The 25,947-nt window shown below is 35.9% G+C and overlaps 1 protein-coding gene across 11 annotated transcripts in view; it reads right to left on the bottom strand.

Annotated features, from left to right (window-relative positions):
* Positions 1-25,947, bottom strand: part of HERC1 (HECT and RLD domain containing E3 ubiquitin protein ligase family member 1) — a 194,690-nt gene that overhangs the window by 127,907 nt on the left and 40,836 nt on the right. For all 11 annotated transcript variants that reach the window (XM_030317961.1, XM_030317966.1, XM_030317965.1 and 8 more), the window contains exons 2-11: positions 21,665-22,620; positions 17,169-17,264; positions 9,960-10,154; positions 8,849-9,160; positions 6,601-6,697; positions 5,863-6,006; positions 4,479-4,606; positions 1,910-2,054; positions 1,416-1,587; positions 96-230 (exon numbers count right to left, since the gene is read on the bottom strand). In XM_030317961.1, the coding sequence (XP_030173821.1) occupies positions 96-230; positions 1,416-1,587; positions 1,910-2,054; positions 4,479-4,606; positions 5,863-6,006; positions 6,601-6,697; positions 8,849-9,160; positions 9,960-10,154; positions 17,169-17,264; positions 21,665-22,594 (2,354 nt within the window). In that variant the 5' untranslated portion in view covers positions 22,595-22,620. The remainder of the gene's footprint in view (positions 1-95; positions 231-1,415; positions 1,588-1,909; positions 2,055-4,478; positions 4,607-5,862; positions 6,007-6,600; positions 6,698-8,848; positions 9,161-9,959; positions 10,155-17,168; positions 17,265-21,664; positions 22,621-25,947) is intronic.

The raw sequence follows: 25,947 nt of genomic DNA, 5'->3' as shown, positions 1-25,947 counted from the left end.
GAGTAATAGGTGTAGGCATGCGCACGCGTGTGGGCGCACGCATACACACACACACACACACACACACACACCTTATATACATATATATAACATACCTTGATGAAGGGAAAGGGAGTGGGGGAATCTCACTGTTTATTTTATCACAGTATCTCTCAAGAAAAGAACGCAGGTGTGAGAAGGTACTCTCTTCAAGATCTACACAATAAGGTCGGTGCCACGCAACAACTTGTCTAGAAGGAAGAAGAAAATCATGTAACAGACTTGACAGGGGAATTTTCACACATGATCAAAAACAAAATTTAAACCATTACTAAAGCTGAAAGATTTCAATAAGATATACAGAAGATCTTCTTGATTATGAAAGTTAAAACCCTTCACTTTAGCAACCAAGGAAAACCAAGCACTTGCCATCCCTAGAGTTCTTCAAGAAGAAAACATATAACCACAACCTGCTTTGGAAGGTTGGGTATTCACTCACTTAAAGGCAGAGGGCTGAGTCACATGACCTACTATAGGCTTCCAGTTCTAAGGGTCTATACAATGTATATTTCATATTAAGAAAAACAGCCTAACTCTATATAATGATAAATTGAAATCTATTAAAAGAACAACACCTAATGACTCTTGTGAAGATTGTCAGGATCTTGAGAACCAATTACCTACATATGAAGTGGAAAGTTGCAAATTTAATGTTAATAGCAAATTATTTATAATCAATTTATTATATCTTTAGCTTTTGTTTTGGAAGGTAATTATCTATAAATGTTTTTAATTGGTTAGAATGTCCTAATAAACCCATCTGAATCAAAGGTCTAGAGTGAAAATATAATACATGTCAAGTTTAAATTAGCCCACATGCATAAGAAAATATGTATCTCAAATAACCCTAAAATTCCTTAAAATTCACACTAATACTGTCTAAAACTCACCTACCTGATTATCTAATAAGATACTGTTACCACTTCAGGAAAAAGCTAAATTCCTACAAAAGTAAGTTCCTTTATTTAGAAGTACAGCCAGTTTCTTTTCAAAAACCAGCCACATAAAGGCCACTGAGGCTAATCAACTGTTGAATAAAGCCTAGTTCTAATTTAAATTATTTTAATGGAACTTCCTCTTAATACGTGTTTAATTTTTAAAATCATTATCTAGAGACAGAGAAGGAATTCAAAATGTTTAGAAGACACTTAAATTAAGAAAATATCTTAAATACAGGGTATAAACTTCTTGCTTACATATCTAACCTCAACATTCAAATCAAAAGAACTCTAGATGTCATTGCTTTGATAGTAAAAATACCAATACTAGAAATGTTCAGAAGGTCATTTTTATGAACAGAGTATAATTATTTTTGCTTTTATTGGTGTTTCAGTCGTTATTAGAACACAAGCATTTTTAAACGTGGGCATTCTTACCTATCCCTAGGAAGAGCAGTCCATGCCAGACTATGTGAAGTTCCAGCAGAAATCTGCTGAATAGCTATGCCATCTAAGCCACTCACTTTCTTTGGTTTAGTAATAGGACCTGTGGAATTTCCTTGGCCACACTGCCCCATCGAATTATTGCCCCAGGCATAAACTTCATTATCTAAAAACAAAATGGAGAACACAAGAAAAGCCAAATTTAAATGTATTACATTTATAGAAGGTAATAGTTAATACTATTTCTTTTTCAACGTTTATTTATTTTTGGGACAGAGAGAGACAGAGCATGAACGGGGGAGGGGCAGAGAGAGAGGGAGACACAGAATCGGAAGCAGGCTCCAGGCTCTGAGCCATCAGCCCAGAGCCTGACGCGGGGCTCGAACTCATGGACCGCGAGATCGTGACCTGGCTGAAGTCGGACGCTTAACCGACTGCGCCACCCAGGCACCCCTAATACTATTTCTTTTAAAAACAAGTAACATTACCATGAGAAAGAGCCAAACAATGACTGTCTCCAATAGAAATATCAACTATTCTTGTGGCAGCCAGTTCTTCAATAAGCTTGGGTCTCAAAGCAGTAGCTTCTGAAGAACCACAACCCAGACAAGCTCCACAGCCCCAAGCATAGACCTGAAACAAACAGAACAGCACTACATGTTACATCCTGTGTTACTAGGTCAAAGACTTACACTGTTTAAAAATAAATATCATCTATTAAACAAGAGTGTGGTTTGATACTAAATAATAACTTTATGTTGTTAAAAATAATATTTACTGACTTGTTAAGGATTTTCAGTCACTTATTGTGCTGTTTTTAAGTGTTTACTATATACACAGACAAGCAGCCAAACTGAAAAGAAAAATAACTGGTCACAGAAAAAAATGGAAGGATCTTAGAAGAATCTTAGCTTAGAAGTACTGTTGCTATCTTACAACTTCTTCATATGTTTCTCACTCTGCAGGTCTCAACAAATATTTCTTGGTTGACTAGACCAAGGTATAAACATATAAAATGAATGATATAAATCACAAGACTGATGTTTATAATTTAGTTAAAAACCACCACACCTCATTGTTACAAGAATTTTAATGATCACTTACAAAGATGGCCATGTGAAGCAGGAGTCCACACAGTTCTCTTTGAACATCTGCATTTTTTTTTTTTTTTTTTTTTTGGCTAATTACTACAACAACCACTGACTGATTTAAGAAGCTTGGGGGAAAGGTGAGGTGACAAGGAAGATAAAAGGGTGAATGACTGCCTGTTTGGCAACCCCAAATCAAAACAATTAGCAAACTAAATGACCTTCTTTTCCCTTCGAGACTTTAACCCTTATGCTACCAGGTTTGGGACTTTTTTTGTCTTGCAATTCTTTCAGTAAAGACTACTGAGAGATTAAACCTCTTAAACAAAAAATGAGCAGCAAATACTTGTACCAGTTGCTAGAAAACTACTTAAGACAAAGATAGACAGAACAAAATTCCAGTACAATTAAAGGTATATCTTCGGAGGGGTTAAGAACTAAACACAAGTAAGATGAAAAAATATGTAGTCAAAGTCATTCTAAATCTCCTAAATCACTCAAGTACAATACAGTACTGTCAATAAGACACATATAGCTAGAGTTTGCTCTTGCCAAGTTACTTTGGCTGAACACCAGATAAAGAAACACTTGGCCTGTATTTAGGGACTCTGTTGTCTAAAAAATACATACTGTATTTTTCAACATAAGAATCACACTTAATATGATGGGAAGTCAGCAGTGAAGTGGCCTAAGAGGACTGAGGGAAAAGCAGATATCACCTCAGGCTTAGCAACTGTAACAGTAAACAGAAGTATCCTTGCCATTTAAAAGTATTTCTCTCTTATTTTATTTTTTCCTAAGTATATATATTTGATTTCACATAACTTCGTGTATTCATGATACAACTATTCTATCTCACAACTAACTTACAAGTTCCTTTGGATTTCAAGGTAATAAAATGTATTATCAACTAATAGCTGAATAGTACTTGATAATTTATACAAACTTTCAATAAACATAATTACCTTACCTGATCATTTGTAAGCAAAATGGAAATCATTAATCGTTTCATACAAAAGAACCACATGATGATCAAGGGAGGTCTGTGATTTGACTATGGCTATACACCAAACAAGTGAGCATCTGCTGTCTTCAATTCACAGATTCTTACCACAAAACCCGTAGTGACAAAGATGTGCAAGAGAAATTTCAGATTTTAAGGCAGCATCCAGCATTGTAACAAATGACTAATGTAATGAAATACAGGGTAATTCGATTTTTTAGGACACAGGCATTCTAGACCCTCAAAAAATAATTAAACTATATGCTAATTTCAACTTTGCTATTCATCTGTCTTGTGAATTAGTCACAAAACATTTTTATACCACTACCTGGCACATAATGGATTCTGACATGAGAGAAAATGAGTGGTCAGCTCACTTTTTCACTGTCACTGCTGATGGAGTAAGAAGGAAATTATCATCAATCTATCACCATACCTGGACCCTCTCTAACACCAACAAAAACAGAAATCAAAATATGCATACAGAAGTTCAAAAGTTTATATAAAAGTATTCTAAAGCTCTGACCACCTTAAGCCTGACACACCCTTTCTTACAAATACCTATCCCCTCAGATTATTTTCCACTTGGAAATTTCTCCTTACCCTCTCTACTGATCACCTTCTTGCCTTCTTAGTTCCTATCACTGGTTCCAACAAGATCTATTCACACTTTCTCCCATTAACCATAATTTTTAGGAAAACGTTTAAGGGGTGCTGAGTGCTAAAAAGGTTTTATACAAAGAACAGGAGGCTGAGGGCAGGTTTATCTGGATCATACGGGACAGGTGAGAAAATCTGATTCCTTTGCAAATATTCCACCTCTTCAAACAGGAGAAAATATTTCATTTCAGTAGACTGCCTTTAAAATGTATTTTTTAACTTTAAAGTTTAATTATGATTATTACTTTTTAGTTACTTACTCCTCTGAAATAATTTAAGCTTTTTATGCTCATCCCTTAGTCCTACCTGCCCTGTTGATGTTAAAGCAAGTGAAGACTGGCTCCCAGCACAAACTTTGCGAATGAACATTCCTTGTAAAGCTTCAACAACTTTAGGTTTATACACTCTGTTAGTATCGCCATGGCCAAGTTTGCCTATTTAAAAAAAACACACACACACACACACACATTCAAATTAAAAAATTTACTTGTTTTAAAGAACCTCTATTCTTTACCTAAGTATTTATTTTGACAAATATTGCTCATCTTTACATCATGTACCTGACAGATGTGCAAAACTCTTAAGTTTCTGACAGCAGAATATGTGAACAAATGAATGTTTTTGTTACAAGATAGAAACCAACAACCAACAGGCTTCTGAATCTTAATTTCAAGTAATTAAAACAACTTTGAGAGACATGGAAAACTGTTTTTCTTTCTCCACTATGATGGTCATATTTCTAACTTCAAATTTGCTGATGTAATAAATACATTCTACACAAGACTGTGTATGTATCTATTATTAATTTTGAACAGATCCAATAATTACTGAAATATAAGACTTGGCAAATCACTAAAGAAGAAAAACAAATGGCCAACAACAAATTCAACCTAAGAATCAAGGAAATACTAATTAAATGATACCATTTTCACTATTGAAATTATTTTTTAAATAGTCTTAATACCCCATGGTTTGTTGTTGAAAGATACGGGGAAATAAGCAATCTCACACTGCTGGTAGTTGTGAAAAAGTGGACAAAGATTTAGTTATTGTTGTGTAGTTTTGATCCAGGAAAATATTTGGAAACCACCCAGATACTCAACAATAATAAACTGATTTTTTTTTTTTAAGTTGTGTTACAATCACATAAAAGAATACATTGAGCTATTTTGGGGCACCTGGGTGGCTTAGTCGGTTAAGCATCTGACTTCAGCTCAGGTCATGATCTCACGGTTTGTGAATTCAAGCCCTGCATCAGACTCTCTGCTGACAGCTTCAGATTCTGTGTCTCCCTCTCTCTGCCCCTCCCCCGTCTGTGTCTCCCTCTCTCTGCCCCTCCTCCGCTTACACCCTGTCTCTCACTCAAAAATAAATAAACATTTTTAAAAAATACTGTTAGATAAAAACCAACAGGTTATAAAATACCTAAGGTATATATGAGTCTGCTTTGGTTTTCAAAAAAGACATCCATATGGAAATATATGTACATATTTAAATATATATCATTTAGAGGTCCAGCTATGACAGTTTTAACAACGGCTATAGCAACATTTCTTGAAACAGTTCATTTAAATTTCTGCTCATCTTAATATTGAGTTTTTCTACAATAGGCATGTACAACAGAAAAGTAAATTTTTTGAAATCTCAAGAAAACAAGCCCAAAGTTATCAATAAATAAATTTTTACATACCATTGTCTCCTCCTCCAAAAGACCATACAGTTCTCCCATCTTTAGACAAAGCAATAGTATGTGAACTGCCACAAGAAACCTCTCCTACGTTGCTAATGTCTTTCACTAATGTTGGAATGTTACGGCTATTACTGTCACCGTGACCTTGGATAAAACATATACAACAAAGAAAATAATGTTGTTAACTCTTTTTCTTTAGGCCATTACTTCACAGGTAGAATAAACATTTTAAGTTAATGACAGAAATGAGGTATTTTCAAAGTAAAATTAAATAAGAATCATTTCTAGTATCTTCTCATCTCATCTCATCTAGGCTGCTCTCACACTGAGAGACCCAGTCCCTTCAGTGAATAATTAAAATATGCTATATGTGCTCCTCTCCCAACACTTGTCTAAAGTTATTTAGGATCATGCTCATGTCAACTAGTTTTCACTACTAACTAGATTACACACTTCAGGATCATGATGGTATCTTTCTTACCCCTGAAAGTGTCTCACCCCTTAATCCTTCAGTGTCTGCTCATTATAGGTACGCAGTAAATGCCTGGTGGATTTAATTACAGCTTAAATTTCAGCACTAGAATCCAGGTATTCACTATATAAAAACTATCTTCCTCTGAGCTAAAACTAACAAAATAAATAACAATTTTTTTGCCTATTAAATCTAGTCTCACTACTTCTTAGGAACCATCATTTCTATTTTTCTGTGAGAGTAACTGCAATTTTAAAAAATCTTACCTAATCTTCCAAAGTCTCCTTCACCCCATGTGTATAATTCACCATCCTCTGTGACAGCAGCACTATGTCTGTATCCAGCAGACACACAAACAACTACCTACACAGCACACAAAGCACACCAAGATGAAGAACATGAATATGCTAAAATATATAGTTCATACTTGATCTTACGCACAGAGACTTCAGAGATACTGATATTCACAACTTACCCAGAAGCTGCCATGTACAGCTGTAGAGGCTGTGCTCAGGACAAAAGTACCTGGGGTCAAGAAAGTGGTGAAATACAGCCTCTGCTGTTTCCCAGCCCATGAAACTTGCGTTCCACTCAGAGAAGGTAACTTTCCTTAATTCATGCAAAGGCGCTGTAAAGGCTAGCAGGAGCCCTGAACATATTAATCTAATCACTTGCAAGGATATGATATCACACCAACCAAGTTTTTACTCAAAGAGTTGGCTGGGGCTGAATGCTCATGTACAATGAAAAAATTTTAAATATAATGTTAACATAAAACCTCCAATCCTGGCTAATCAAGAAAAATTCATTACATAATAGGGATAACTCAAAAACACAGTGACTATTACCAATGCAGAAAGATCTAAGCAGTATATAAGCTTACATTAACTAAACTCCTAACACTATCTCTTTACCCTCAATTAGCTATATAGTTGATGAGTAGAATCAGGGGAATAAGATTATAAGCAACATAATTGGGGGATCACTATCATACCTTTTAACACTAGTCAAATAGTAATTTAACAGAAAAAATACACTAATTATTTGCATCTTTTCAATATTCAAAAATTTGAACTCACTTTAGAAAATTTAAAGTTTAGATTCAATTAAAAATACTGAGCACCTAATATATTCTAGACAATATGCTAAAACTTTTGAAATTTTTATCTGTAAAAGTAATTTACTTTCTGGAACATTTTTCCTTTATGATGTCCATACTAAGTTATATTTAATTGGCAATGTTTCCACTGCAAAATGGGACATTAAAAGGAATAGAAGTAAAAAAAATTTTAGAGCATTAGAATTAAGGAAGAAAGAAGATGCTGGAAAGACCAGAAAAATGCAACTTCAAGTAGTATTTGTCTGAAAATCTCCTTAGAGCTCCACATTCAATATCTTATCAAGTATCCCATTATGTTGTCAAGTAGAACATTCCAAGGCTCATTGCTTTGGGGTTGATGTCTAAGTTAAAATACTGAAAGTTATAATAAAGTAAAATTCATTTGATAGCCAACCTTGTCAGACAATCTCCTATGAAGTAAAAGTGCCCACTTGTAATTCTGGTATAAAATAAAAATTGAAACTTTAAAAGGATTTTATATAAAAAAAACTTTTGTAGAAAGAATGCAATCTTAAAATGGAGGAATCCATATAATTGCATATAAGTTTAGGAAAATACCTTTAAGGAATACCTTTAAGGAAAATACCTTTAAGGAAAGGTAAAACAGAAATAAGAAGAGGAAGTCTAGGGGTGCCTGGGCGGCTCAGTCTGACCTCGGCTCAGGTCATGACCTCACAGTCTGTGCTGATAGCACATTTTCTTTGTCTCCCCTCTCTCTGCCCGTCTCCCACTAGCTTGCTCCCACGCTATCTCAAAAGTAAGTAAACATTAAAAAAAAAAAAAAAAGAAAAGAAGAGGAGATCTAAGTTCAGTTTGTAATGGTGCTAATTATTTGTGTGTGACCTTAGGCAAGTTAGTTAACCACTCTAAAAGCCTCATTTAGGTTTCTATTAAAATGCCACCTCCTCTAACCTTACAACCTCATTATCTAATATCACACCCCACCCAAGTTAGTATCTACTACATTACTCATTTTTTTCCCTACTATTATTTGAAATTATTTTATGTGCTTACTTATTTTTTATCTCTATCCACAGATTAAAGCTCCATGAGAGCAAGGATCTTGTCTGTTTTGTTCACTGCTGTTGTGTCAACTACCTAAAACACTGCGTGGCTCTTGGAAGGTACTAAACAAATATTTGCTGAATGGAGGAGTCTCAGTTTCCTCATGTGAAATGAGAATAATAACTACCTTAACAAAGTTGTTGTAAGAATTAAAATTAAATACTGTATGTGAAAGTGTTTTGTAAACCATAAAGCAAACATACAAAAGATAAGCCAAAGGATTTGCGGGTAGAGTGCCACTTCGGAAAGAATACATCAAAATCTGAAAGATACCATCCTTATAGCACAGTGCATCTAATAATTTTTAAATACAAAAAGAAAGCACATACCTTTCCCTGCAGAGGGCCCTGAATAAGCTTGGGATATTTCTGTGTTGAACTATTTCCATGTCCCAGTTTCCCATAATCACCATCTCCCCAACTGAAGACTTCTCCTTCTGTTGTAAAAGCTAAAGTGTGACCATCAGATCCTTTAGAAGATGAAACCTTTTTAATGGACCTGTGAGGTTCAAATGTTAACTTCTTTAAAGTGGACTGATTATTAGAATCTCCAAGGCCTAGTCTTCCATAGCTGCCTTTACCACAAGCTCTGACAGAGCCATCCGTAGAAATAACAAAAGTGCAGTATTGCCCAGCTTCAATCTATAAACAAACAAAGAGAATAATAAAACAAAATGCTTCTGTGAGAATCAAAGTATAATATTTGACGTTAGTTTTATCAAAGAGGTTCAAAGGAAGTCTTTAAAATCAGAACTTGACATGAATCTCCAGAGAGATTAAACAGAAAATTAAGAAAACTATTAATGGCCTTTTTATGTTGACTTTATTGTTGAGCTCAAATTAATGTATATGTTATCTTTTCAGGGTATCTACCCAGTCATGGTTCACTAAAACAACACAGTAAAATGTTTTAGCCTCATCTTATAAAGGCTGGGTAAAGGGCAAGAAATAAAATTATCCTATAAATCCCTTAGAGTCCATTATGGTGAAAGACCATACACAGTATTTTACATTCATTCAAAAAAAAACACATAAATTTTAATGAAAATAATAATAAAATGGAAGGTTCTAACTTAGCTTAAAGGTAGCTACAAATGAAAAAAAGTGATAATAAGAAAATAAAATGCTGATTTGGCAAAGGGAAAATTCCAGTTTTTATTTAGTCCTATTTATTATTTGCATTGAATATAATGGTAAGTCTGTTGTCATTCGTAATTCTTTTTAAAAATCCAGCTCCCAATTTAATTTTTTGAAACTTAGAAACAAAGTTAGGGAAATGGACTAAAAGTTTTTTTCTAGTAAAATGAAAAAAGTGATGCAATACAGTGTAGAAATGATATAGATAAGAAACAAGAATCTTCATCCACTTAAAAAAAGCCCTGAACACTATTTAAAGAGAACCCTGTCATCTACCAATCTGTAAAGTATGCAGAGAACTCACAGTTTGAGCATCAGAGAAACTGGGAGCCAGTTTGGGCTGTAATATTTTCTCCTGTGTGCCTTCCACCAACTGATGGCTGCTATTGCTCCCCCAAACATAGACCTCACAGGTTTCTGAGACAATGGGAGTGTCACCAGTCTGAATGCTATCTGGGCTAGCACACGTTCTTGAGTAATCAGAAGCCATTCTGCAAACCTATTAAAATTAAAAACATGCAATACATAGGCAAGATATTTTTAATGGAAACATTTTTATAACTGTCACCTGAAATTACTGTTTACTTTCTTCTAAAACTCTCAACTGTTCAAATAACTTAAGAACAACACATCCAATTTTAAATACAGATGGCCAGACTACTCACTCCTGAAAAAGATACTAATAACGGTGGCAAAAGTGGAGGAAGAGACATACAATCAAGACTTTTTTAGCTAAAAATTATATTATTGTACACACATTACAGAAAATCAAAGCTTAAAAAACAAAGAAGTGGCTGGCTCAGTTGGTAGAGCATGCAACTCTTGATCTCAGGGTTGTGAGTTCAAACCCCATGTTGAACACAGAGCTTACTTTAGAAAGAAAGAAAGAAAGAAAGAAAGAAAGAAAGAAAGAAAGAAAGAAAGAAAGAAAGAAAGAAAGAAAGAAGAAAGAAAACACAATTGATAATCTTATCACCTTAAAACAATGAATGCTATCTATTTTAGGTATGTTTTCCCAGATTTTTGCATATACGTGTTCTTTTTTTTTTTTTTTTTTTTTTTCAACTTTTATTTATTTTTGGGACAGAGAGAGACAGAGCATGAACGGGGGAGGGGCAGAGAGAGAGGGAGACACAGAATCGGAAACAGGCTCCAGGCTCTGAGCCATCAGCCCAGAGCCCGACGCGGGGCTCGGACTCACGGACCGCGAGATCGTGACCTGGCTGAAGTCGGACGCTTAACCGACTGCGCCACCCAGGCGCCCCCATATACGTGTTCTTTAACATTGTTATCACAGAGCATATATAAAAGTAATGATACAAAAGTCATGCAAAATTTTCCATGTCTACCTAATCTTCATGATTGAACTGATAATTTCCCACCTAACATAAAAACACAATTTACTTAACCCTTTCTTTAAAAAAATTTTTTTAACGTTTATTTATTTTTGAGACAGAGAGAGACAGAGCATGAACGGGGGAGGGTCAGACAGAGAGGGAGACACAGAATCCGAAACAGGCTCCAGGCTCTGAGCAGTCAGCACAGAGTCCGACGCGGGGCTCGAACTCACGGACCGTGAGATCATGACCTGAGCCGAAGTCGGACGCGTAACCGACTGAGCCACCCAGGTGCCCCTTAACCCTTTCTTTTAAACAGGACATTTAGATTCTTTTTGTTATATAGAACATTTTAGGGAATGTAGTTTTTAATACATTTTTTTTTATTACTTCTTAAATAGAGAACCTCAGAAATGGGGCTACTATATCCCAAAAGGATAACAACCTTACAAATCTTGAAATATACTAGGTAACAAATTGCTTTCCAAAATGGTGCTACTTTATTATTTTATCACCAGCAATATATTCTATGTATAATAAAAATCATCGCTTATTTACAATCTGTGTTGAATACAATGGTAAAGTCTGCTGTCATTCATAATGCTTTTTAAAAATCTAGACTTCTTCACCTGCCGCCCCCCACAACCCACCAAAAGGACTGGACCCAGTGTGGCCATTTCAGTTGCCCTAACCACGGAATACATCTTTATGAGAGTACCAGTCTCACTGAATTGATACCAATATGTATGATTCTAATTTTTTTGCAAACTTAAGTGGGATAAAGGAGGATGCCTTATTTTAACTACACATTTCATTATTATCAATAGAACTAAAGTTTTTTTCATCTATTTGTTTACCACTAACTTCTGTCCATTTATTTTTTAGAGCTTAACGGACTTTCAATTGGCTTATATGAATTCTATACAATAAAAATACTAACTCTGGGGGCAGCTGGCTAGCTCAGTCTTTAGAGCATGCGACTCTGCCTCACACTGGGCAAAGAAATTACTTTCAAAAGGTGTATTAATTCTGACTGTAGCTGTTTCCAATTGTTCTCTCTAGTAGTTTTTTGCTCTAACAAAAGAAGGAAACCTCCAAAAGTCAATCTTCAGAAGCCCATTAGATGGAAGGGGATAGAGTAATTTTAGTCAGAATCATTAAATAGTATCCAAAACAAGAGAATGATATGTGTGTTAAATAAACATTTTCCAATGAACAAAAGGACAGTTTTGAGAACATACAAAATATGGGTAAGTGAAGGCTGCCAGTCCCTAATAAAAATCTGAAATTTTGCTGGAGACAAATGGAGAATGGTGGGGTCAAGAGTGTTAGAATTTTTTTTTAAGTTTATTTATTTAATTTTTTTTGGGGGGGGGGGGTGGCGGGGAGAGGGAAAGAAAGCACAAGTGAGGGAGGGGCAGGGATAGAGGGAGAGAGAAAATCCCAAGCAGGCTCTACACTGTCAGTGAACCTGTGAGATCATGACCTGAGCTGAAATCAAGAGTCAGATGCTTAACTGACTAAGCCACCCAGGCACCCCGTGTGTTAGAATTTTTAATATAAAAATCTATTGCTATTAATAGGTTTTATAAAAAAAGTCACAGCTCTCCTCCCCACACAACCCCCAAAAAGAGCGAGATAGAAAAAAATTTACTTATAGGGCTTAGAAATGTGTGTTTAAAAACAACTGAGGGGTGGCTGGGTGGCTCAGTCATTTAAGTGTCCAACTTTGGCTCAGGCCATGATCTCACAGTCCGTGGGTTCGAGCCCCACATCAGGCTCTGTGCTCCCTCTCTCTCAGCCCCTCCCCCACTCATGCTGTCTCTCTCTCTCAAAAATACACACTAAAAAAAAAAAAAAAAAAACAGAGTCAGGGGTGGGATAGGAACCTAGGAAGATGACAGCAGCAGCAACACAGTTTTCTAAACTCCCTGAACAGAACAGCTACAAGGCCAAACTTCAAGTTCACACTTAACATTCACAATAAAACTAGGTGATAAGGGTACCTCCAGTAACTCCTTTCAAAAATATAAGCAGATGCAGACGAACCACCACCCAGCACAAATGACATCTGTGCAAGAGGAAGCAATAAAGTATCCGACAGACCTCAGAACAGGAAAAACCTCAAACAACCAATTAGGTACTCAATGGACAGAACAGTAAGCCAATCTAAGAACAGCAGTTGCAAGTAGGAAGGGCTTTGCCTGGTCTCACAGCAGGTAAGTACAAAGAGTCCATGAGAAGTTTGAAAGAAGCTATAGTAATCTACTTCTTGTGAACTCTTCAAGTTGACAAGCAAGAATTCCCTTCCAGGACACAGTCACCACACTAAAGAGAAACTACTGGGAGAGGAATATAAATTGAGCAGGATAGGGACAATAAAGAGGAAAGACAGAATGTCAAAATAAAAGTGGTGGAGGGGACCATGCTGCAAAACCATCTTGTTTTTTTGTTTTGTTTTGTTTTTTTTTTTTTACAAAAAAATAATAGGAGTCTTTGGTGTTTGAAAAGCTATCTTGAATCTCATCTCCATTTTAAAAGTTCAGAAAACCAAACTGTCCACAAAAATCAGCAACAAAAATATCCAGGTCAAATTCCACATGAAGTTATTACTAGAAAAAAAGGGGAAAAGAGGCAGAAGAACATTCCTACAATAAAAGCATGCCAGAAGGGAACTTCTGACAAAACAGATCAAACTGTAACCTATTTCGAAACAAGCTTAAAGGGATTAAGAAAATGAAACAAGACATGAAAGAAAAACAAAAATCTGAAATAGAAACACTCAAAAATGAGATGACAGAACTCAAGAAAAAATCAGAAAAGAAAAAAAAATTTCAGAAATGAAGACTAAACTAGAAGGAATCCAAGTGTAAATATATACAGTCGACAATACCTTAAGAGCAACAAAAAATAAAAAAGGAAAAAATGTTTAGAAATAAGTAAATGAAAAAGATATAAAAAGTATTCAAGAAAAAGTGACAAATACTAAAGTTAGGCAAAGATCCAACATACAGATAATGGTGGTCCTTAAAGAAGAAAACCAAATTTAAAAAATTTTTTAAATACTAAAAACCAGAATTTAGGGAAATTTTTCTGAAATAAAAAAGATTTTAAACAACATATTGAAATTCTCATATCTCTGATAATATCAATCCAGAATGTATGACATCTACATGTATTCAAGTGAAATACTGATCTTTAAAGATCACCTAACTCATGGGAAAGAAAATCAGATTATCTTCAGACTTTGACAGCAAAGGTTCATGCCAGAAGAAAACGGATGAACATAACTAAGGTGCAGAAGAAAAGAAAATGTGAGCCAAAGATTTTATATTCTCAAAACTGACTTTAAAGTACAAAGTGGACAGCAATTATTAACACATCAGAAGACAATATTGTTCTAATGGACTTTACTGAGGAATGTACTAGAGAATGAGATTCAGATAACCCAAAAGAAGAAAAAGACATTAACAGAGAAGCTGACTGTGAGCATTAAATATATAGTTACTTATAAAACTAAAACTAAAACTAAATGAGGGTTAAAAGGAAGAGAACATGATGCTCTATGTACATTTAATGTTAACTATAAAAAAAAAAGAACATATATAAAAATGTAATGTTTTCAGAGGATCTCTTTTGCATTGTTGGTGGGAATGCAAGCTGGTGCAGCCACTCTGGAAAACAGTATGGAGGTTCCTCAAAAACTAAAAATAGAATACCCTACAACCCAGCAATTGCACAACTAGGCATTTATCCAAGGGATACAGGTGTGCTGTTTTAAAGAGACACATGCACCCCCATGTTTATAGCAGCACTATCGACAATAGCCAAAGTATGGAAAGAGCCCAAATGTCCATCGATGGATGAATGGATAAAGAAGATGTGGTGAGTACTACTCAGCAATCAAAAAGAATGAAATCTTGCCATTTGCAACTACATGGATGGAACTAGAAAGTATTATGCTAAGCGAAAATTAGTCAAAGAAAGACAAATATCATATGACTTTACTCATATGAGAACTTTAAGAGACAAAACAGATGAACATAAGGGAAACAAAAATAATACAAAAACAGGGAGGGAGATAAAACATAAGAGACTCATAAATATGGAGACCAAACAGAGGGTTACTGGAGGAGATGTGGGAGGGGGGATGGGCTAAATGGGTAAGGGGCACTAAGGAATCTACTCCTGAAATCACTGTTGCACTGTATGCTAACTAATTTGGATGTAAATTTTAAAAATAAAATTAAAATTAAAAAAATGTAATGTTTTCAGTAGTCATATGGTGGTAGTATTTGTCTTATTTTAGGGTGGCTGTTTGTGACTGTGTGCAATAAGTGATTAAAACAAGTAAGTAATTTTGGGGTATTCTAATTCTACCAACCCTATACCCTTGAGAATGAGTATTCTTAGTTTAGAAGAAAGGAGATATAAATGTAATATAGAAAAGATTAAGTAAAAATTCTTTGGCTCTGAATTTGAAAGTATCAGCATCAAATCATGAGGTATATTAGCTTTAAATACACACACTCTAGCTCTGGCCACTATAAAAGCCTAGAAACAAAATACTCAGTAGTGATGAACATTTTTAACACTCTGATTGTGGTTCTGAAATACTATTTCCCACTAAAAGAAACTAGGGCTTTTTGAAGAAATAGCTATCTGATTCTAGATCTGGGGCAAGAAATGTACAAGATGAACCTAGAGTAATTTAATGTGTCAGACAGCAAGAAAGCTATCAAAGATTATTAGGTCCATGTCAAAAGAATTTAGGAACCACCCTGAAGAGACTACTACCCCAAAAGACTATTGGCCCACTACTATGGGTTCATAATAATATTTTTCAAAAGAAATCAACTGGTCAAGTTTGGAGGATAACAGACTAATTCAATAAACTGAACACTAGTAAATAAAAATCAGTGCCAAAATTTTAAAAAATTGGATAAACAGAATCAAGCACTTCTTCTGCCTTTCTTAAATGAACTGAAGCAGAGTAACCAAATAATTGATAAGGGAATCACCTTTATAAAAACATTCCAAAGAATAAATGGAAGAGGAATGATACAGTTAAAATATCACCGTTTTGCACTCAACCATCAATGAATTAATAAATGTAGTCATATAAATGTAGCATCAACATTTGCTAATACCACAAAAAGAGAGACAATTAGAAGGAAGCTGATGGAAGATCACAACGCCATACAGTCTTGCCAAAGGGATCAAACCTAAGATCAAACCTTGCCAAAAGGATTAATCCTCAGGTCAAGCCTCTGGATCCACCTGACAATTTGCAGGAAATAAATAGAACATGGTGAACCACATTATGAGTAATCAATCAGCAAAAAGCCCAGGTTCCTGAGCAAAAACATTGAAGGAAAAGAAATAAATGGAGGGGAACCCATAGATTGATTTAAAAGACATCGTGTGTGTGTGTGTGTGTGTGTGTGTGTGTGTGTGTGTTTAGAGAGGGGGGGAGAGGGAGAGGGAGGAAGGAACAAAGGGAAGGAGAAGAAGAATCGTAAGCAACCTCCACACACAGAGCAGAGCCTGATCTCATGACACAGTGAGATCATGACCTAAGCCGAAATCAACAGTCAGACGTTTAACCAAATGAGCCACCAGGCACCCCAAAGACATCTTTGTTTTTTTTTAAATAGGCAAGACAGTGTCTACAGTGTCTAGAGATACACACCTGGGTGACACAACAACAAAGAAATGCAAGGAAGTGATTACTCTGAAAGTCAGCTTAGTGGTTAAATAGGAGAGGAGGACAGGGGTAATGACCAAAACATGAAAGGGCCATTCTGAGTGGCTGGTAGTTTTACTTCTTTACCTGGGTAAGATGAGAAGAAAATTTATTTTATAATAATTTATTAAGCCTGACATTTGTTTATATGTCTTTCTGTATCTATTTAATAATAAATGTTTTAAATTAAAGTTACCTGCACATGACACAAAGTTCAAAACGAATAAAAGGGTATATATAAATTGAAAAGTATGTCTCCTTTCCACTCCTGAGGCTAGACACCCTAGCTCTACTTTCTAGAGGCAACTACTGATGCTACTTCCTTTTGCATCCTTTCCAAAGATTGAATAATTATTTTTAAGGGATAAACAAATGCTACAGCATTTTAAGACAAAGTAGTTTTAATGTAGAAGATATGATTATTACATACCTCTTCAAAGAGACATAAAGCTGCCTCATAGAGTGAGCACAAGCCATCAGATGTTCTGGTTGGTTCCCTCCACTGACTTCGATCAGCAGATGAACCCTACAGTTTCAGGAGACATATGTATTAAAATCACTTAAATATTCCACAAAAATATCTGAGGAATTGTTTATATGATTATGCATATTAAGATCAAATCCTAACACTAGGTCATGAAACCAACTTTTATATAGAAGTGTTATAAAAGAAAGAGCTATAGAGTGAAACACTAAATTAAGTGCCAATTCCTCGATGATTACCCTATTCAATAATCATAGGGCTTGACCCAGAAAATAGTCAAGGAGGCAGAATTTTACTAATCACATATTCTTTGAGTGGCCAATATCCAGTAGATGAGGCCCCAGGAAATATTCTACTCTCCTGGGGCTGCCTTGCCCACCTGTCTCCAAGGATACGGCAAGTAGAACATAGCGAGCTTGAGTGATGACCTTGACCAGAGCAGCAGAAAGTCTGTTCCTCCCTTCTTAGTTTCAGCAAAACTAAAGTCTCACAAATCAGTTCATCAGTCTCACAAATCAGTGCTGACTACACTAGCAACAAAGCATCTTTCTCCTATCACAGCTGAGGAATTGTAGACCTCTCTGGGACTCTACAGAAGGGCCCAATGGCTGTGACAAGAAATCATTCCATCATTAAAAAAGGACAAACCAGAAAGTGAACTTGATCTCACTGCTCCCTCAAATTCTCAAATACTTAAATCTTTAGACTACAAATGTCAAGTTCTTTCTCTGGTTTAACAATTCTTTAATCATGAAATTTTCATAAGTAGCTTTATTTCAAAGGATTCTGTACTGTAAAAATATTTATATTCTAGATGATAAACTGGCAGATATATGACAGGAAAGTGTGTCTTTTATTACGGAAGGGAGGCTGGCCCTATAAGATCCCATTTATCAATATCAATTTTATTAATTCAAGCTATTTTAATCAACATGATTCCTAAGTAATTAAACAAATGAATATGTTGGCTATTTAAGTTATGGCTAGTTTATTAGGTACTAACCTGCTGCTACCAAATCAATTTTTATCTATTTAAGATGGTGCTTCTCAAATTTTAATAGGGACATGAATTATCTGGAGATTGTGTTAAAGCACAGATTCCAATTCAGTAACTATAGATAGGGTCTAAGGTTCTGCATTTCTAACAAGCTCCCGGGTTATGCCAATGCTGCTACCTGAGGCTTACTCTTTGAGTAGTAAAGCTAAAGAGAGCCAGCCACTTGTAGGTCTGGAATCATACCAGAAAGTGAGTGTTCAAAATTAACTAGCACCTAGATATACAAGGTGTTGCGATCTCAGCAAATACTTTGGGGCACAGATTCAACGAATTCCATCATTAGCTGTGCAGAACTTCTGAGGAAAACACAAGTGTAATCTATGGTTCCGTTATTTAAAGGCCATCTCAAGTGATCATCAAATCAAAAGCAGATGAAGAAGTAGACTGCTGCACCTTCCTAGGAGCTGGTACCAGAGCCATCATAATCCTCTTTTTTATGCCTTTCTACAACATGGAGGAAAATGCTGAAAACCACATGAAGTTTTCAGTAACAGATCTGGGTTTAAATCCAGGCTCCATCACCTATTGGACGTGTTAATGTGAAGGATAAGCTTCCCTATCCTTAGACAAGAATAATGCAGATATTATTTAGGTTTGTTGGGAAGATTAAATAGACTTATGTATAAAACATGCTTAGCACAGCTCCTAGTATATAATAACAACTCAAAACTGGTAGCAGTAATTAATTTGCATCATGTACACTGAGAAAGAAAATACAAGAAATCTTTAATAAATTCTTTCTAAATTTGAAAATACCAAACCAACAAAACATCCTTCAAACACTGTCACTGATTTCTGTCCTTCCCAATACAGTCAATACAGTACTCTCCCCTCTCCCCAATCCACAGTTTGACTTTCTGCAGTTTCAGTTACCCAAGGTCAACAGCAGTCCAGAAGCAGATGCTCCTCTTTCTGACACAGTCAGAAGGTCAACAGTAGCTTAATGCTAGGTCACACTGCCTGCTCATTCCCCTCACTTTCTCTCATCGGCATTGTATCATCTCACATCATCACAAGAAGGGTGAGTGCAGTACATTAAGATATTTTGAAAGAGAAACCAGATTCACATAACTTTTATTACAGTGTATTGTTATAATATCACTATTATTGTTGTTAGTCTCTTACTGTGCCTAATTTATAAATTATATCATATGTATGCATGTACAGGAAAAACCGCAGTACACATAAGGTTCGCAGCACTATCTGCAGTTTCAGGCTTCTACTGGGGGGGTCTTGGAACATAGCCCCCAGGGATAAGGGGGGGATAATGTAGTTAAGACTGAGACTACTCCAGCTCCAGTCAGTCAGTAAGGATTAAAGACATCTCTAAAACCCATTCTGTACAGAATTCTTAATGTAAATAAGAAAACAATACTATCCCTAAGTATTTTTTAAACAACTAAATTTTGGAAAATATAGCACATGAAATGTGTAACTTTATACACTGTTAACATACCACAGGAATTTCAATGGTATAAAGATAAGTGGAAATTAAAATAACATAAATTCATGATTTCATAGGTCTTCATTTAATTACCTACCTCTTAAGCACCTACTATCAAAAATAATGTTATACCTTTTTTTTCCACATTTGTCTTTTAAGATATTCTGACAAGAACATAATATCCAGGTACTGGATAGAGTACCTTTCCACATATTCTTGCTATCTGGTTTGACTCCACTTAAAATTGCTGCAATGACTCCCCACTGCCTATAGCACCAATTTTCACTGCATAGCATGAGATACAAGGCCCTGCCTACTTAGCAGCTTTATCTCATCCCATTCCACCCCGTACAAGCAGGGGCTTGCTCTCCTACACCTTGGTCACTTTGTGAATTCTGGTCCTTTCATCTGAAAACTTCTCCAGCTACCTCCACTTACACATTTCACGTTTGCAGGCAAACTCTACTTTCCAACTAAGCTCAGGGATCCTTCCTCCACAAGGCATTTTCCGTCCCTTCCCTCCAGCTCTCTTCCTGTGTCCCATCACCTCCTCTCTGTGCAGACTTCTACTACAGCTCATTATCTTTAATTTGAAATGTTTGTGCATCTCTCTTTCCTTAAACTGTGAGTTGGCTGAGGGCATGGACGCTACAAAGCTCGTTTATCTTTTTAACTCAGTGCCTGACAGCATCTGGCACACAGTGTTAAATAAACACGAAGTGGCATCAAAGGCCAATGGTGTTTTAACTGTTGTTTATTCTTTTAGAATTCAGAGATATACAATGACATTTTTTCCCTACTCTCTATTTAAATATAAGGTCATGAATATCTTGTGGACTCCCATTCAAACAATTACTACACATGTGTTATCACTGAAGGTTAAGAATCACACAAGTAAATAAAATTTATGGATTGAACTTATTTTTGTTAGGCCTTACATCAGATACTCAGTTAATGGTTATGTGTCTCTCTCTTTCACTTCTAACTTGGGTGGTGACTTTTGTCCCAGTTGTTCAGGGGTAGAGAAACTTAAGGCAGGGAGGATCAGGTCAAGTTGGGGTCCAGTGTACAAGGAGTGGATATACCAATTTTCCAAATTCTCAGACAACACTGTAAAGTGTAAGAAACGTGAGTTCTGAAGACCAAGAGCATCAGACTCTTATCACTTACTGTGCAGGAAGGAATAATAAACATAAAATTCAACTAAATAACCCTTCCTTCCCTCTAAAGCCAATCTGAAATTAAATTAAATTCAATCTAATATAGGTCTCTGGTGATGTTAGGAGAGCCAAACTAAATCAAATATACAAGATTCTTCCCCAGAACAGATCCAGATTTCTGTCAAAAGCAATCTAGTTTTCCAAGGTGCCCTCATTACAATAAGGAGCTATATCATAGGGTATAAACTTGGAAGTTATGGAGGGAGGCCCCTTCTGACTAGGTGTATTTGACATTTTATCCAGGAATGAAAGAGGTAAAGTGAAGAGAAAACTGGAAATCCAACAATAATGTAAACTTATTCTATTTTATATCTACTTTAAGGTAGGCCTTCACAGGAAAAAAAAAATGAATAAACTTAACATAAATACAATACATGGTCTGCAAAGACAGACTTAGAGTAAGAAATAATGAAGTGTCTGCCCCGTAAGTACTTAATCAGTATATGTTTCACTTCTAGTTCTTTTTGCCAAACGTGTAAATTTAGGTAACTGTCACAGTTTCTTCTTCCTTAAAATAAGGATAAATTATATCTACCTCATGATTATCATGATAATTGAATCACAGGATGCATCCAAAGCACCCTGTTGTTAGCAGGTACTCAACAAAGGCTAACTCTTCTTCCTTAATTGCAGGTATTGGGGAGCAGTAAATAAAAGAAGTCAAAAAAGGAATGAGATGGTTTATTACAGATTAAATTGAAGGCAGATTTATAGTACATACCAAAGAACGCCTCATCTGCATTAATATAGTCATAAAGCAGTCAAAGCTGATCATTCCTTCCTGGCTTGATAGTAGTTTGCTTTTCTCCATGGAATTTACAACCGCTGAAGCCCCCAAAGCCATTTCTATCCATTCAAGAAGGTACCGCAAAGAGCCTCGCTGAGCTGCTAAACCAAGTAGCAACTCAGAAGCTAATCTGCGACCTAAAGTGTCTGCCCCAGAATTGGGAATAGTTACTCCTTTAAGAAATGTTGTCACTTGTGATAAGCAGTCCAAACCCATTGGAGGAATCTTGCTTTCATTTGCTAAAGATAATGGTGGCAAAGAGCTGACAACTTCAATTGCAGTATGAATAACGTCGTTGCAAAGACTAAGACCAGGTCCTGACACAGGCATCATCCAACTTTGTCTTAGAAGTGCAAATAATAAACTTAGACCAGTTCGGACACCCATTTCTATAAGTGCATCAGTGCTTGACCGGGGACGTTCACTAACAGAATGGACATCTGCTGAACCAGAGCTGCTCTCCGGAGAATGCTGCTGCTGTTTCACTTTGCCTTTGTCATGGTATTTATTAGAAAGTGCATAAAAGACACGCTGGAGTACAAGCAGTCGTTTTCGAAGTGCCCCAGCAAATGGGGAATCTGAACATACCATCTTCGCTAGTGCTAGCTGGCTGCTAAGAAGGGCATCCAAATAGTGGTCCTGCTCATCACTTGAAAGAGACTCACGTTCAAAGTCTGGCAACTGTGGTCCTTTGAGGCACAAAACTTGTTGGGGCAAAGGTACTACTTCTTTATTGCTGACCAGTTTAGAATACAGAACAGCAACTCCCTCTCTTGTAGCAATAGATTCACTATCCTCTGTAATCCAGGAGCTGTTCAGGTGTTCAAGCCATTTCAGTTTCACTGGTGGAACCATAGTTGCCATGTTGGTTTACTCTTCAGCCATTAGTTCTATAAAGGGAGATGAAAAAGCAGTCAAAAACTTACACAATTGATTCATAAAATGTTTCTGAACTTCCATCTTACATTACAATTAGTGATTTCAAACTGGTGAGACAAAGTCTGAACTGGAATTAATAGCAATGTACCAATGTTAGTATTTTAGCTTTGATAAGTGTACTATAGTTATCTAAGATGCTGATATTAAGGGAAAATGGGTAAAGGGCATAGGAGAACCCTGCACAATCTTTGCAACTTTTGTGTAAACCTAAAATTACCCCAAAATAAAGTTTATTATTAAAAATTAGTGATTTGTGTGCCTCTTCTCTTCAAGTTCTGGCCCCACTGTCAGTATAACAGTGGGTTCTACATGCTCATGACCCCCAAATTCCTATCTCCAACCCAGAACTCTCCCCTGAACTCCAAATTCATATATACAATTCCTCACATCATCACTCCATATAGATATCTATAGGCATCTCAACATATTTAAAACCGAATTCCTAATCCACCACTACCGCCATGCCCACCCAAACCCATTCCTCCTATAAACTTCCTTATCTCATAAATGGCAACTCTATCCTTCTGCTCCTCTGGCCAAAAATCTTGGGAGTCACCACTGATTCCTCCCTCTCTTACACAACAAATCAGTCAGCACTACTTACGAGTACCTCCAAGAATCCAAACAGCCACTCCCTTACTAAAACCTGCCCCAAGCTATCATCTCTTGGATCATTGAAGGAGCCTTCTTACCAGTCTCTCTCACTGTACAGAGGAACCACAGTGACTCCAAAAGGGTAAAAATGTTTTTTGTGTATTTTGTTTACTACCATATTCCAACACATAGTAAGTGCTCCGTGAGTATTTGTAGGGAAAAAAAGTACTTAAAAACTAAGTCCTATGAGATAAAGTATTCACAAAACATACATCCCACAAAGGACGGGCATCCAAGATACATAAAGAACTCCTACAACTCAAAAATAAAAAGACAATTTAATTTTTAAAAAGGCCAAAAGACTGAACACAACTTCATAGAAGATTTATGAATGGCTGATAAGCACGAGAGAAGTGCTCAAAATCATTATCAGAAAAATGCAAGTTAAAAACACATCCAAAGGAGATACTATTACACATCCTTAAGCATGGCTGAAATTCATAAGACTAACCGTTAGCATGGATGTAGAGTAACCAAAACTCTCACAAATCGTTTGCAGGAGTGTAAAATGGAACAACCACTTCAGACAACCACTGATAGTTTCTTATAAAACTAAAAATATCCCTACTCGATGACCCAACAATTTCTTTCCTAGGGATTTACCTAAAAGAAAACATATGTCCGTAAAACAGACTTAAATAAAAATATGGTTACCCCTAGAAGGTAAAGACATGAATAAACTAGGAAGGAGCATGAAGGAGCTTCCTGAGGTGAATATTGGATTACCCAAGCATATCCATTTATCAAAGCTCAGTAAACATACATTTAAGATTTTTACATTTCACTGAATGTGAATTTTATCTCAATAAACAATGAATTCTAGTTGATATGCATACTGAAGTATATTTAGGGGGCAAGTATACTGATATAATTTATTTTGAAATGCATCAAAAATTGAGATGCACTGATGTATATCTTTATATATATATATCTTTATACATATCTATATATATATGATAGGTATGTGATAAAACAAAAATAGTAAATTAGTAATGGCAGAATCTCAGTGGCAAGTATATGTCTGTTCATTTCAAAATCTTTCAACTGTGGGGAGCACCTGGCTGGCTCAGTTGGTACAGCATGCGACTCTTGATCTCAGGGTTGTAAATTCACATTCTACCTTGGGTTTAGAGATTACTTTAAAAAATCTTTAGGGACACTGGCTGGCTCAGTCGGTGGAACACAGGACTCTCATTCTTAGGGTTGTGGGTTCTAATCCCACATTGCGTGTAGAGATTACTTATGTTTGCAATTTTCATCATAAATTACTGCAGGGAAGGTGGAGACTAAGTCTGCAAAAAGGAAGTCATTACAGTTGGTAGTAGAAGAACATCCTCAAATACTGAAGGGCAAGTTGGTAGAACATCCTCAAATACTGAAGGGCATTTCATTTTCATGATATAGGTAAATCTTCAAGAAAAAGCTCATGTTATAGAGATCCTAGGCCATCTAAAGGAGTTTCTTATTTCTCAGTATGCCCTGTTAAATTCTAAATATAAAATCTGATGATACTTCCCTTCTCAAGCTTATGATTACTATGCTTAATTATCTTCATTATATACTCAAAGTATGTACTTAGGAAGGGGGGGGGGGGGAACATAAGCCTCCTCCCACTTCATTTGGTAATTATTTATTAAACATTGTGCAGAGGATATAAAAGCACCTTATTTACCTTCATCCCTGCAACCCATAGGTAATTCTGTTCTTTTTAATTTTGCTAGTTTGATAGCTATAAAGGGATATGTTGTTGCTCTAACTTCAATTTCCCTGATTACTAATAAATCTGAACAGCTTATGTTTATTGATCATTTCACTACACTCTTCTGGGAAATGTTTGTTCGTGTCCTTCTAGTCACGTATTTTTCTATCGGGTTATCTTGTCAACTTGTAAAAGGTTTCTGTATTCTATCAATGTCCTCAAAATACAAGTATTTCTTCTAAATCTTTTTACATACACATACATCTCTTTTATAGCTCTTGCTTTCCATCTTCAGTTAAAAGAGTACCCACACACACTCATACCCAGATTACACATGAATTCTGGATTATGTATTCACCTGGACTTTCTTGAGGTATTTTTGTTGTTTTTACACCGGTCTTTAATCCACATGGAATTTAAATAAACTCTGCATTCATTTGGAACTGTAACAAGCTCTACATGTTAAAGTGGTTCCAAGTTTACTGTTTCCAGGTGTATGGCCAGTTATACCACCACAATTTAAGTAATCCAGGACTTCCAAGATGGCTGAGGCCAATGCAAGCTGAATGAGTATTTCCCCAAATTTCTTTCCATAACAATAAGAAGGAAAAATTCTATTCTACACAAAACCACATACACAGCATAATTTGAAGATACAGAATTTGAAGAAGCAAACTGCAAAGTAACTGTGAATAAAACAGAAAAATCACCAATCTCAGTGTACACACTGTTACTTTTAGGTTTTGTGGAAGCAAAAGCAGACTAAGAAAAACTGTACAAAAGACAAAAAAGGAAGTACAGTAAAGGGCCCACAGGTGATTTGGAATGACCGCCAAAGAAGTTATATCCACACTAAATCTGAAAACACTACAAATGTGTCCAGACAAATCACAGACTACAGGAACTGATTTAATTTAAAGAGACG

This window comes from Lynx canadensis, chromosome B3 (genome assembly GCF_007474595.2).
Source record: "Lynx canadensis isolate LIC74 chromosome B3, mLynCan4.pri.v2, whole genome shotgun sequence".
Taxonomy (NCBI): Eukaryota; Metazoa; Chordata; class Mammalia; order Carnivora; family Felidae; genus Lynx; species Lynx canadensis.
Note: the sequence above shows the minus strand (reverse complement) of the source record. Positions and strands in the feature narration are given on the sequence as shown.